Source organism: Leucopleurus acutus, assembly GCF_964270905.1.
Source record: "Leucopleurus acutus genome assembly, chromosome: 4".
In the NCBI taxonomy this organism is placed as follows: Eukaryota; Metazoa; Chordata; class Mammalia; order Artiodactyla; family Delphinidae; genus Leucopleurus; species Leucopleurus acutus.
The window spans coordinates 47,617,468-47,631,546 of record NC_139146.1 but is presented as its reverse complement, the minus strand read 5'-3'; the positions used below and the strand labels follow the sequence as shown (position 1 = coordinate 47,631,546).

The window sequence follows — 14,079 nt, the reverse complement described above, 5'->3', positions numbered from 1 at the left end:
TCAATCACTGTACTAAGTGTGTAAAAATAACATTAACAATAGTAATAGCTACACACAATAATACCAGCTGACCCTTGTTTAGCACTCATTATGAGTCAGGCATTGGGCTGAATGAATTACGTATAGTAACTTGTCATTTTAGCAGATGAGGAAAGAGATTCACAGAGAAGTTAAGCAACCTGCCCAAGGTCACACAGCTAGAAAGTAGGAGAGCCAGGATTCAAACCCAAGCAGTCTGGCCCAGAATGCATCTCTTAGCAACTGTGCTATCCTGCCTGTGAGGAATATGTAAGTCCCCAGTCCCTCATCTGAAATCCTTGGAGTCAGCTGAGTTTCATTCAGAGTCTTGCAGATTTTACAAACGTAATGCTGTGCCTATACTCTGTATTATTTAATGTCTCCTGCAGGGTCTGCAGTATGCTATCATCAAGGGTGTAACATTTGTTCAGTAAAACTATGATAAACAATAAATATGGCAGAGAGCACTACTGATCCAATGTCCACGTGCTCTGCTCTATGATCACATGATTAGGCCGTATTCCCAGCCTCTCCTGCAGCTAGGTGGCACCAGGACTGAGTTTTGACCACTGGGAGATTAGTGGAAGTGACCACATCTCCTTCCTCTGTCTTCCCATCTATGGAGACTGTGAGGTTACATATTTCAGTTTGCCTTCCAGCAAAGTAGGAAGAGGCTGGATCTCTGCATGACTACATGGAATGGAACCCCATCCCCACTCGTATTTCACTGTGTGTGAGTGGTAAATAAGCTTATACTGTGTCAAGCTACTACGATTTGGAAGTATTAAAATAGCTTTTAATGTCTTCTGATTAATGTGATCGATGGATAGATAATGGATAGTAGATGATAAAGGATAGAGATGATAGATATAGATAGATAGATGATAGATAGATAGATATTAGAATACTTTCATGCCATTTCAGTTCAGGTTTTGGCATCAAATGAGTTTTGGCACCAAAATTCACCACTTCCCCTGTCTTCCTGGTAAAGGTTTTTCTTTTTCAGTTTACAAAAGCATTTTTGGATGGGGGTGGTAAGTTGCAGATAAAAAATAAAGGACCTGTATTACTTGCCACGTATTAGAGATGAGGAATTACAAACTTAGGTTAAGTGACTTGTCCAAAGTCATATAGTTAGTGAATGGCAGAACTAGGATTGAACCCCAGCTCTACCTAAGTCTCTAAAACCTATTGGTTTTAACCAGGGGTCATCAAACTTTTCTGTAAAGGACCAAACTGTAAATATTTTTGGCTTTGCAGGCCATATAGTCTTCATTCTACCAACTCAGTTCTGCTGTTGTAGACAAAAGCAACCACAGACAAATCCGAAATAAGTGACCATGGCTGTGTTTCAATAAAGCTTTATTAACAAAAACACATGGTGGGCCGTATTTGAGCCCTGGACCATAGTTTTCCAACCCCCACTCCTAACCCTCACAATAGATTGCCTCCTGCAGAGGGAGATACTGAAGCACTATGTTTGCTGGAAGACATCTGAGATGGTCTTCTATGATTTGATTACTGAGTATTATCACCAATGGTTACAATTACCACTCAGTAATTCATCCCACGCAGTGATTACTGAATGACCCAATTGCTGACTGCAAAAGCAACCCTGAACTTTTAGCACCAATAGTTACCTTTTCTAGAATATTACCATCAGAGCAGTGCACTCCTCTGAGTACATCCCTAATGGCAAGTTTACTTGAACTGTTGAGTCTGAAAATGTATTCTTCCTTTGGAACAATTCTGGAATAGCTATCCCTGCTTACTACAGGTAACTGATGATTGACAGCAGGACTGCCGCAGTCCAGAGCTTTAAGAAAACACCATTCACTGACAATTCAATTATGACAGAATGAAATGTGAGTGGTACCCTGGGAGGCATTATAAACCCCCCAAAATAATCCCTTTGTCATTCACAGTGATGAGAAAAAATGGTTTTTTTCTCCCCAAATATCAATTATGGTTACAGGAAAACTTTCCTTCTAGGATGAGTCATTTCTGTCAAGTAAAATAGCTATTTTCTTTTCAGATGTCAGGCATCAAGGGGAATTATTTAGGCAATGTTACCAATAGGTATAGAATTCCATTTTGTTAGATTAAATCATTAAGTTTTATTATATCTCTCAACACACACACACACACACACACACACACACACACTTACACATCCTGTCCACATAATTCTCCTCTTCTTTTCTTGTGCCCATTCCAGGAGCTTTGCCCTTTGGCAAAGTAAAGGGAAAGGTAGCTGAGATGTCCTTTCATTTCGTTCCTTCATTTAACAAATATTTTTTGGACTTCCCTGGCGGGCCAGTGGTTAAGAAAACGTGCTTCCACTGCGGGGGTGCGGTTTCGATCCCTGGTCTGGGAACTAAGATCCCATATGCAGCACAGGGTGGCAAAAAATAAATTAAAAAAATATATATATATATATATTCAAGGTGCTGGGGATACAACAGTGAACAAAAGACACAAATTTTTGTCCTTATGGAGCTGACATTCCCCCATTTTCATGACTAATTTTTGTAGAATCCAACAATTCTTGCCATAAAGGTTCTTTAACCTGGGCCTCACCCATGCATTTCTATTGATTCCCAAGGACTGTGGCCATGCTGCATGTGTCCTAGTTTTTGCTTGTCACCCTGTCCTTCTGGCCTGCTCCGTCCTTATAGTCTTTGTGGGGTATCCAGCTCCTCCAGCCATGGCTGCCCTTGTCCACATTCCTGTGGCCCCCAAGGGCAAGTTCTTTGAATCCCTCTTATCATACACTGAAATGTTTAATGAAAGTTGGGGTAGCAGAAGATTATTACAAGAGGGACAAGAGAAAAAGCATCCAATAAATATCTCTATCTGCTTCAAAAGTCTGAAGGTCAGGTCCCTCTTTTTATAAATCATCTTTTAAATAAACTTTTTATTTTAGACCAGTTTTACATTTACAGAAAAACTGCAAAGACAGTACAGAGAGTTCCCATACACCTCACACCCAGTTTCCTGTTATTCACATCACGCATTAATATGGTAAACTTGTTACAATTAATGGACTAATGTTGATACACTATTATTAACTAAAGTCCATGCTTTATTCCGATTTTCTTAGTTTTTACCAAAAGCCTTTCTTCTGTTCCAGAATTCTATTAGGATCTTACATTACCTTCACTCACCATGTCCCCTTAAGCTCCTTTTGGCTGTGACAGTTTCTCAAATTGTCCTTGTTTTGATAACCTTGACAGTTTTGAGGAGTTTTGGTCAGGTGTTTTGCAGAATGTCCCTCAGTTGGGATTTGTTTGATGTTTTTTCTCATGATTGGAATAGGGATATGTGTTTTGAGGAGGAAGACCACAGAGGTAAGGTGCTTTTACTATTACATAACAAGAGTCCATAGTATCAACATGATTTATGACCGTTTGACGTAAAACTTGATCACCTGGTTGAAGTAGTGCTGGTAATTTCTTTACTGTAAAGTTATGCTTTTATCCCTCTTTCCAAACCATACTCTTTGGAAGGAAGTTATGCACAGATCACACTTACAGATTGGGAGTTATGCTCCGACTCCTTAAGGGTAGAGTATACACATAGTTGATTTGGAATTCTTCTCTTCCAAAGAAGAGAAGGATTTGTCTCTTCTCCTCCATTTATGAATGTATTCCAGCAGTGATTCATATCAGTGTGGACTAATGGACATATATTTTATACTTGAGTTATAGTTCAATATTTTATCTTTTTGCTTAAATTGTTCCAGCTGGGCCACTGGAAGCTCTTTCAGTTGGCTTCAACATGGCCCCATCATTGTGGTTGTTTATTTTTTTGTTTTGTTTTGTTTCTTTCTTTGCTCATTCCTTACTTTTGGACACTACAAGATGCTCCAGCCTCATCTTCTGTTTTTTCTGACCTGGTCCTAGAATTTTTCAGTCTCCTCTTTTAACACTCCAATCTCCAAGGAGGTGCCAGAAATCTCTTCTCATCTGAAAGAGCACATGCTTGTGAGTCAGAAGGCTCGATCCAAACTCTACCATTTCTAGCTGGGATACCTGGGGCAGGTTCCTCAATCTCTCTGGGCTTGAATTTCCTCAATGTAAAATGGAAATAATAAGGATAGATATCTCACAAGCTCGTTGTCAGATTAAATGATGAATCTAAAGAGTTTAGAAAATGGTCTGGCACAATTAATATGCTCAGTAATGTTAGTGATCCTGTATAACAACTGGTCAGTCTCTCTCAGAGAACTGGTATCAATTTCTCTCTGTCTCTGTCTCTCTTGCTCACTCTATTTTCTTCTGTTTCCTGGGCATCTAACTGTTGGGATTCTTCTTCAGCTGATCTTATCTTCTTATTCTGTTCCTAGTCACACATGTATTCACATACTGACTCACTTTCCCTTTTTAAAAGCTAAGGCCATTTTCTAATTCATTTATGCATGTCATTTCATGGCAAGAATTATGAATTCCTGGTACCTCCAAATGTTCTGCAAATGTTATTAGTAAAATTGCAATCACCGTGAGTCACTGTTTCATATCACCATACAATTATGTCCTATAGTATCAGAAAAAAGAGATGTAGCATTTGTTTATATCATACTTTTCTGTGTAACCACAGCCCATTGCTTCAGTTCTAGACAAAATGAGAGCCTGGGCTTTGAGTCAGAGTTCTGGGTTCAGTTTCCAGCTCTAATTCTCATTGGCTGCATCCCTTGCCTCAGTCACGTATTTTCTCTGAGCCTCCATCTTTAATATAAGGACGACAATACCTATTCGCTATGGTTATGTGAGGCTGACATAAAGTAATGCATAGAAATTGCCTAATACCAAGCCCCACACACTTATCGATAAACTGTCCTCATTACTACTAATAAATTTCAGTGTTCCCAGAGCCCTTTAACCCAGGAATTCCACATCTTTCCTTAGGAAATAAGTCAGAATGATGGGAAATAGTTGGAGAAAAGTATTTACTATAGCGTCATGTACAATAAAGAAAAATTTAAATTAATACACATATATACATTTATTTAACCATTAAATAAATTAGATATAATTTAAATAAATTAGAATATATTCATAAGACAAAGCAGTGTTTCACACTCGAGATTGCAGTGATTACCAGGTGGTAAAATTGATTTAGACATTAATGACAAGAGTATTAAAAAATTAATAGAAGAGAAATGGAAATAGACTAATAACTTTAGTTTCTGGTGTATGATTTTGTGTGTGTGTGTGTGTGTGTGTATGTGTGCGTGCTTGCTTAAGTACTAGGCTGCCATTTAAATTGTAATTCTTATTGTGGTTTGGGGTCCAAAGTGTCCAAAATTCATTGTGCTAGTATTATTAGATTAGACCATATGAAACTATCGTATGAAATTCTTGGCAAACATGATAAAAAATATGGGCAATTTCATACAGTTAAACCTACTTTGTAGTTATTTAAATGATGTCACAGTGAATTGTCAGTGATATTGGAAAATGCTTGTAATTTAAGTGAAATAAATATAATTTTATATATAATATATGGCTTGTACTATAAGTATATGCCAAAGTATGCATTAAAAAAGAGTGGGAATATTCAATGTGAACAGGTGATAGGATTATGTGTGATTGCAACTTTCTTCTATAGTTTTCTGTATTTTTTACCTACATCAAGCATGATATTTACATATACATTTATTATATATTTGTGATTTTTGTTTAAAATTTATTTAATTTTTAATGGCCTTCAGGGAGATCAAACCACTTTCCTCTAGCTTAATGTGGCTGGTTTCATCTTTTAAGATATTAAATTACTTAACTAGAATTGTATATCAATCAAGGTAAGTATTTTATCTCTTTCACCTGATAAAATTAGGCTACAAATCTTGGGAAATATACATTTTTCCTTTTTAGACATGTTGATATCTTTTATTAGTTCCAAACAAAAATGCAAACTTTAGGTAGTACCTGAAATTGTATCCTTCAACCACTATGGAAGTTTAACTCCAGTCAAGGGAGGTCATATCAGAGAAAATAAACAACTTTAAAAATTTTCCTAAAAATGTAAAAGCAAGCATAAAGTAAGAAATATACTAAACACATGTATGACTTTCCAGGCCTTACCTGGGTCCAGTCATGTATACCATCTAGATGGTCTCAATAACACATACTCTCTCAAGGCTGGGTCTTTGATGCAGCTCCTAGTGTGGGAATGGTGGGCAGAATGTATGTAACCAGCACTAAGGCACCAATTAAAGGTTTGGTCGATAAACAGAGCTAACTATAGAACAAGACTAGGTTATTATAGGGTCATTTCTCTATGCCTTTTTCCTTCTATTGCCTTTATCATAAGATATTAGAAACCAGAATTCAGTACCAATCCCCATCTATCAGTTTTGTACATTAGGGAACAGATGTAACCTTTCACAGACAAAAGTAAGGTGATTGTGAAAAGTACTCTTGAGAGTTGTTTGGTTTTTTTTTAGCCTTGTAACTCCTGCTTGACAGATTTCAATTACCATTCAGAAAAGCATGGAGCAAGAACAGTACAAGATACCTTGAGTCTTTCATTTTCCTTTTGCACAAATAGTTATTTCCTGTTCTGAAATAACTGTTTATTGATATCATCCTGCAAGATGGTATATTAAAAGAGAGAGGGGTGTTCAAGGTTCATAGCTATCTTTCAATGTATGCAGTTTCAGGATACATAGTATTTAAGAGAAAGATGGGAATTAGATGTCAGCTTGTGAATCAGGGTACTTTTGTTCACAAATAATAGAAAATCATACACTAACAAAACGATATGACTGTATTGGCGATTAAGAAGTCCAGGGGCTTCCCTGGTGGTGCAGTGGTTAAGAATCTGCCTGCCAATGCAGGGGACACGGGTTCGATCCCTGGTCCGGGAAGATCCCACATGCCGCGGAGCAACTAAGCCCGCAAGCCTGCACTTGAGCCTGCACTCTAGAGCCTGCGAGCCACAACTACTGAGCCCACGTGCTACAACTACTGAAGCCTGTGCGCCTAGAGCCCGTGCTCCACAACAAGAGAAGCCACCACAATAAGAAGCCCGTGCACCGCAATGAAGAGTAGCCCCCACTCACCGCAACTACAGAAAGCCCGCACGCAGCAACAAAGACACAACGCAGCCAAAAAGAAATAAATAAAATAAATAAATTTAAAAAAAAAAAGAAAAAAAAGAATAAGAAGTCCAGAGATAGGTCTGGCTGCAACCTAAGAGTGGGCTCCCTCGTGGTTACAAGAAGATGCCAGCAGCTCCTGAGCTCCAGGCTTGATTTTTCCCCAGGCAGGAAAGAAAAAGCATCTCTGTCATACCCCTTCCTAGCAGAAGTCCTGAAAAATCACTCATGTAGACTGGGTTCAGTTGCAGGCCAACCACAGATCCAATTGCCTTGACCAAAGGAATAAAAGGTGCTTCCTGATTTTGCCCAGGGCATGGCTCCATCACTAGAGCCACAGATGGAGTGCGCTTCCACAGAATTGGATGGAGCACCAAATGGAAATAGGGGCCAACTAGGGAGGCAAACAACAAAAGTCCACACATGACTTCAAATCTCCCATTGTTGCTCTGGCCTATTCTGCTTGGTGATGGGGCCAATGCCAGTGGTGGTTCTTGCAGGCCAGTGGTTCTCGAAGTGTGATCCCTGGACCAGCAGTATCGGCATCTCCTTGGAATTTATTAGAAATGTAAATTCTTGAGCCACACCCAGACCTAATGAATCAGGAACTCTGGGGTGGGACCCAGCAAGCTGTTTTAGCAAGCCCTCCAGGTGATTCTGCAGCAATCTACATCGTGAAAACCAATGCTCTAAGCATATCTTCATGGATGTTGTGTCCAGCCTCTCTTTTCAGCTAAAGCCATATAACTATTACTTTGTGATTTGAAGTGACAGGTAAGGATTATATTGATAACCATCCACCTCATCTGGCTTTTCAAAATTGTCCAGCAATCCTTCTCTGGTAAGCCTACCTTCCCATGCTCTGCAGTGACTATTTTATACCTTCCAAAAAAGCCAAAGCTTATATAGTTTGCAAGTTGTATACTACACAACTCCAAGGAGGGTCATTACCTCTTATATACAGTATATTATATACTACAGGTTTAAATATGTTACAACAATTTTCCAGCAGATGGCAGAAAAATACTTTGAGGGAGCTGCAGCTTCCCGTAATTTGCACAAGTCACCTTATTGTCCAGGAGCAGAGCTGCCTCCTTCTCTCTCCTCAAACCTTCAGTTCTTATCCTTTCCACCATGTCCTTCACTCCCAAGCAGACAACACCCATTAAAGGTCTCAGATGAGGACTCGTTCATCTTCCCACCGCTTCTCAGCTGTGGGCATCTGCATGGTGTTCTCCTTCTTCCTTCTGTATTAGCTGAGGAAATGTGCCTCCTCCCTTCCCAGGGCAGACCACCTCCATCTCTCCCACCATCGCAGGAGTAGTCCATTTCTCTCTCTCTCTCTGCCTTTTTCTCTCTCACACACACACATCTTTAGTATTTTCCTCTTTTTAGATTCGTCCCTTCAGTGTTCAAAGTGCTTATCTTCAAAACTCTCTTCTGTGATCCTGTCCTCCTCTTCAGATATAGCCCTGTCCCTCTGTCTTCACATGCAGCCATGGTTGGTGAATTTTCTAACAGTCTCTATCACTCTTTGCTCCCTCCCCTCCACTGAAGCTTCTCCCTTTAGTCACTGGTGACCTCCATGTTGCTGACTCAGTAAGCTCTTTTCATTCCCCAGCAGATTGGTATCAAGATGAACCATCCTTTCCTAGTGAAATGCTTTCTTCTCTTGACCTCTCTTACCTCCTGAGAAACTTATTTTCAAGATTTGTTGCCTGCGTCTCTTCTTTTCTCTGCCTACTAAGGAATTCTTGTGGCCTCCTTTATAACAGCAACGGAAGGATTAAAATACCTAGAAATAAATATAACTAAGAAATGTGAAAGAACAACTTGGAAAAAACAAAAGGCCTTAAAATGTATTAGAGTTTGGTGTGCTGAATAAAGACCCACCAAAAATGTCCACATCTTAATGTCCGGACGTAGGATGTGTTATCTTTCATGGTAAAGGAGGTTTTCTGCAGGTGTGATTAAGGATCTTGAGATGGGGAGGTCACCTTGGATTATCTGGATGGGCCCAATGTAATCCCAAGGGTCCCTGTAAGAGGGAGGCAGGAAGATCAGGGTAGCAAAGAGGAGATACTACAATAGGAGGTTGGAGTACTGTGTTTTGAAAATGGAGGAAAGGGCCACAAGCCAATCAATGCAAGTGGCCTCTAGAAGCTGAAAAAAGCAAGAGAACAAATTCTATCCCTAGATCCACTGGGGAGACTGCAGCTCTGCCTCCAACTTGATTTCAGCCCAGTAAAACCCATTTCAGACTTCTGATTTACAGATCTGGAGGATAATAAACAAGTATTATTTTAATCCTCCAAATCTGTGGTAGTTTGTTATAGCAGCAAGAGGAAACTAACATACTCAATGACAAAAATGACCTGGACAAGGGAAAGGTTTCTTATTGTCTTGAATAGGAAGACTCATCAACAGGTAGTTGTCAGTTCTGCCCAAGTTGATCTGTAAATTTACCTCCAGCTCAATAAACATCCCAATAGGGGTCAGGTGGAATACTTAAATAAGGAAAAATGGAAAGAAAATAGCTGAAAAAGAAGGGTTAAGAGGAAATAGCTCTTACAGCTATTAAAATTACTAAAATGTTTTAATAATTAAAACAATGTAGTAGAGGTGCTTAGATAAACAGATATACTATGAAATAAAACATAAGTTCCAGAAATATAAATACATAAAAGAATTAAGGATATGATAAATCTTGCATCTCAAATCAGTGGGTAACAAATAATATTGTGAAACCAGACAGCTATCTAAAAACAATGGGTAAATTCCAAATGGAATAAAGATTTAAATGTAACAACGTAAACCTTAAAAGTACTAGAACAAAAACATGAGAGTATCCTTTTATAACTTCAGAATGGGAGAGGTCTTTTCAATATGACAGAAACCAAAAAATATAAAGTAAAAGGCTGACAAAATCTAGAATATAAAGATAAAAAGATGCCTACTTTACAAAAATCAACATAATAAAAATTGAAAGAAATGATAAACTGGGAAACAATACTTGAAGATATATCCCAGACAAGGGCTAATTTCACTAATATGTGAAGAGTTTCTATAAATCAAGACATTTGGAAAAAATGCTCAAATTTATTCATAATAAATACAAATTTTAAGTAATCTGAGAAAGAAATATTAACCTTTAAGATTGAAAAAGATAAAAAATTTGATGGCATATAGTATTGACAAGCTATACTATTCTCATATACAGATTTTGAGAGGGAAATTTGGGGCAAAATTTGAAAATAACTATAAAATTTACCAATGTTCAAATCCTTTGACCCAGCAATTCCACTTCTAGGAACTCATCCTACAGATATACTTGTTCAAAATGTAAGTTATGTATGTATAAGGTCACTCTTTGTGGCTTTGTTTTTAATAAGATTGGAAATCTTTAAATATTCATCAATGGGAGATTAGTTAAATAAACTATGATATATTCATACATATGCAACAGTGAAAAAGATTGGAGTTATCTCCAAGATTTATTGCTAAGTTAAAAATAAAATAAAGTACAGAACAGCCTGTTAGACTATCATTTGTGTAAATAAATATGCCTTACACTTGTATATGCACAAAAATTCTTTGGAAGTGAATACAAGAAGCTACTAACGCCAGTTGTCTAGGGGAAAGAAATAGGGTGACTAGGGTCCAAGAATGGGAGGCATACTTTTTATCAGTAATCTTATATATTTAAAATTTTTGAACTACATGAATGTCACCCATTAAAAAAAAAAAAGCATTTAAAGAAATTAAGACAGGAAAACAATTATAAAATGTTGGAATGTAAAAATGTAGAGAGAATACAAATTCACCCAGAGGCCACTTCTGCATTTCCCTTTGTTACAGGGAAGAACAAAATCTGACTACATGTTGGATCTGTTTCTTTTACTTTAGCCTTTGCTTCCCCGTTGCTTTTGTTCACTAAAAGGATACTGTCCATACATAATGGCCTGCCTCGGTGAACACTGCCCCTCTGCCTGAATGGTAAACCAAAGTGCCTTTGTTCAGGGAAGCATCCTGACCCTGTCCACCTGTGAATGGCTTCAAGAAAAGAAGAAATTAACACATCCCCTCCCTGAGGCTGGCCATTCCAGGAGATAGTTGCAAGACTCATGGCCTTTTTACTTTACTTCCTCACTTCCTCCCTCTCTCTGTTCTATAAAAGAAACTGGCATCCAGACCCTGATAAGATGGTCTTTCTGAGACACTAGTCTGCCATCTTCTCGGTCTGCTGGCTTTCCGAATAAAGTCATATTCCTTGCCTCAACACCTCGTCTCAAGATTTACTGTCCTGTCCTGCGGGGAGCAGAGAAAGCTTGGACTTGGTAACACCTTCTGCTCTTTCATTCCTACCTAACTACAGATTGTCAGTTCTATGTGAGATCAGAATTCACCATATTGTAATGTTAACCCTGCCTACAGAACAACAAATATATATGAATTTGATCAAGTTAATCTGGTTTGCCTGCCGTTCAGTCATATCAGCCTAACAGTGATACTGACTGAGGTTTCCATTTACTTGGACAAACACATAGCCGATGCCCTTGCCAGACACTGTTATAAACAGCTTAACTCTTTTAATCCTCATAAAAAATTTAAGAAGTAGATACTAACATATCCCTTCTACAGATATGAAAATAGAGGCAAAAGGATGGTAAGTTGTCTGAGGACAGAGCTATCAGATGAAACAGCTGGAATTTGAATTCAGGCAGCCTGGCTTTCAGCTCCATTCTCTTAACTTCTGCCCCCATGCATATTATAACTTGATTTCTAAATAAAGCCTTCAATTGGCCTATATCTTAAGGACAGCCCATATTTCTTGTTAGCAGATCTTGTTCATGGGAACTGTGTTATGTATGTGCTTGTATTTTTAAAGTTACAATGTTATTAGATTATTTTCAGTAAAAGAATTGTGTGCACTTGTAGTGGAAAGTAATACCACTTATACACATGCGTCTTGTTGTTTGGGTGTCTGTTCTGACACAATTTCCAGTTCCAAGGTTGATTTAAGTCACAGTTTCCAATTAGAAAGTAAGAATATTAAACCTAAGGAGTGGTTTATGCCCACAAAAAATCTCTGGAAAAAAAGATAATCAGGAACACATGGACCATTTTGCTATAAATAAATGGTTCAAAATCCAGAGGGTTGTAACCCTTGCTTCCATCATTTGACAGAGAATTATATTAGAGTTTGTGTTTTACTTTTCTTTTTTAGAAATGTCATATCAAATTATATTCTTATTTTTATTTTTTAGGATTTCATCAAGGGTCTTTCCATTTTGCTCCGGGGGACAGTACAAGAAAAACTCAACTGGGCATTTAATTTGTATGACATAAATAAAGATGGCTACATCACTAAAGAAGTAAGAAATGCCTCACCAACACAGCTAGCTTTCAGACCATTTTCATTTTTTCACTTCAAAATGTTAAACAATCGCAATTATTATTTTAGAACCACTTTTTCAGGAAGTCTAAAATATTTTCTGTAGTGCTGGGGAAATATTCTGATGAAAAATTTGGAATGCTAGAAATAGTTTATGGTTAATCTTCAAAGTAAATACAAAACATAGAAGGAGGGCTTCCCTGGTGGCACAGTGGTTGAGAGTCCACCTGCCGATGCAGGGGACAAGAGTTCGTGCCCCGGTCTGGGAAGATCCCACATGCTGTGGAGTGGCTAGGCCCGTGAGCCATGGCCGCTGAGCCTGCGCGTCCAGAGCCTGTGCTCCGCAACGGGAGAGGCCACAACAGTGAGAGGCCCGCGTACCACAGAAAAAAAAAAAAAACAAAAAAACATAGAAGGATTACATCCTGATTTCCTAATAGCATTTTAATGAATACTGTACATGGAATAAAGATAGTAGTTGGAATCAAATAGGAAGAAAATATATCCACACGTTAGAATACTTGGCCTGTAACCTTTTTTCTATCATATAATGTGGTCCATATGGAAACAGATGCAATTTTAAAATCGTGTGGATTATGTAGTGACTTGTACTGTGTGGGAAATGACCTGATGTGATAGTGGAGCCCCAAATAAACTCCCACGTGGGCTATCTAAAAAAGAAGCCTCACAGACCAAATCCAGATGCTCATATCAAGTGGTTTAATAAATTAATTTAAAACACAGCAAGAAGCAAGGGGGGGCGGGATGGGGTAAGATAACAAATTTAGGATGGAGTGGAGGTAGGGTTGAAAGACCACATTACCTGAAGCCTGGATGTGGTTCAATGTCCATATGTCCTCTTTCTCTCACTAGCTTTCCCCCGAGTTGAGTTTTGAGCATTGGGCTCTTCAAATAGAAGGTATCTTGGGTCAATGACATCAACTTGCTCTATTGAAGACACAGGGACAAGTTCACCTGACCACAGTTACAATGTGACAATTAACCTGATCAATGGCCATGGGTTTTATTTGTTGAGCAGAAGACACATGGGGCCAGATGGGTCTCACAAATGGGTGGCTGAATTAAGACCTCATGAGTATTAAGTATTCAGGTATATCGAGCATATCTCCTGGATACTTAGTGTCTCTTGTATATTTAGTACACAATAAACATTTAGTACTCAGGTGCCTCCAGGATATTAGGTATCTCTTGGTCCTTTGATCCCTTTCTATCCCTTTCTATGTTTAACATAAACATGCTGTTCTTACCATTTACACCCAACACATCACATGAATTCTATGTCAAACAAACTTCTATGCTCAAAACATCTTAAAGGCCTTCACGTAAAATTTACAAACTACAAACTGCTTTATCATTTAAAATGGAATTGAATACTCTCAGAAGTAAATATATATTACGTCCATATTATCGACTTAATCCATACTCTTCTGTGGAAACTTCGATATGAAGGAAACAAGTGTAAACAATAAGTCTGAATGTCTAGGTTAACTAGATATTATTTTCACTAAGATTGAAAATTACAAATCAAAAACTAGATTTTAAT

At 38.2% G+C, this 14,079-nt stretch overlaps 1 protein-coding gene across 6 annotated transcripts in view; it reads left to right on the top strand.

Annotated features, from left to right (window-relative positions):
- Positions 1-14,079, top strand: part of KCNIP4 (potassium voltage-gated channel interacting protein 4) — a gene marked incomplete at both ends in the record, with an annotated part of 1,207,446 nt that overhangs the window by 1,190,248 nt on the left and 3,119 nt on the right. For all 6 annotated transcript variants that reach the window (XM_082837584.1, XM_082837580.1, XM_082837583.1 and 3 more), the window contains one exon: positions 12,388-12,495. In XM_082837584.1, the coding sequence (XP_082693710.1) occupies positions 12,388-12,495 (108 nt within the window). The remainder of the gene's footprint in view (positions 1-12,387; positions 12,496-14,079) is intronic.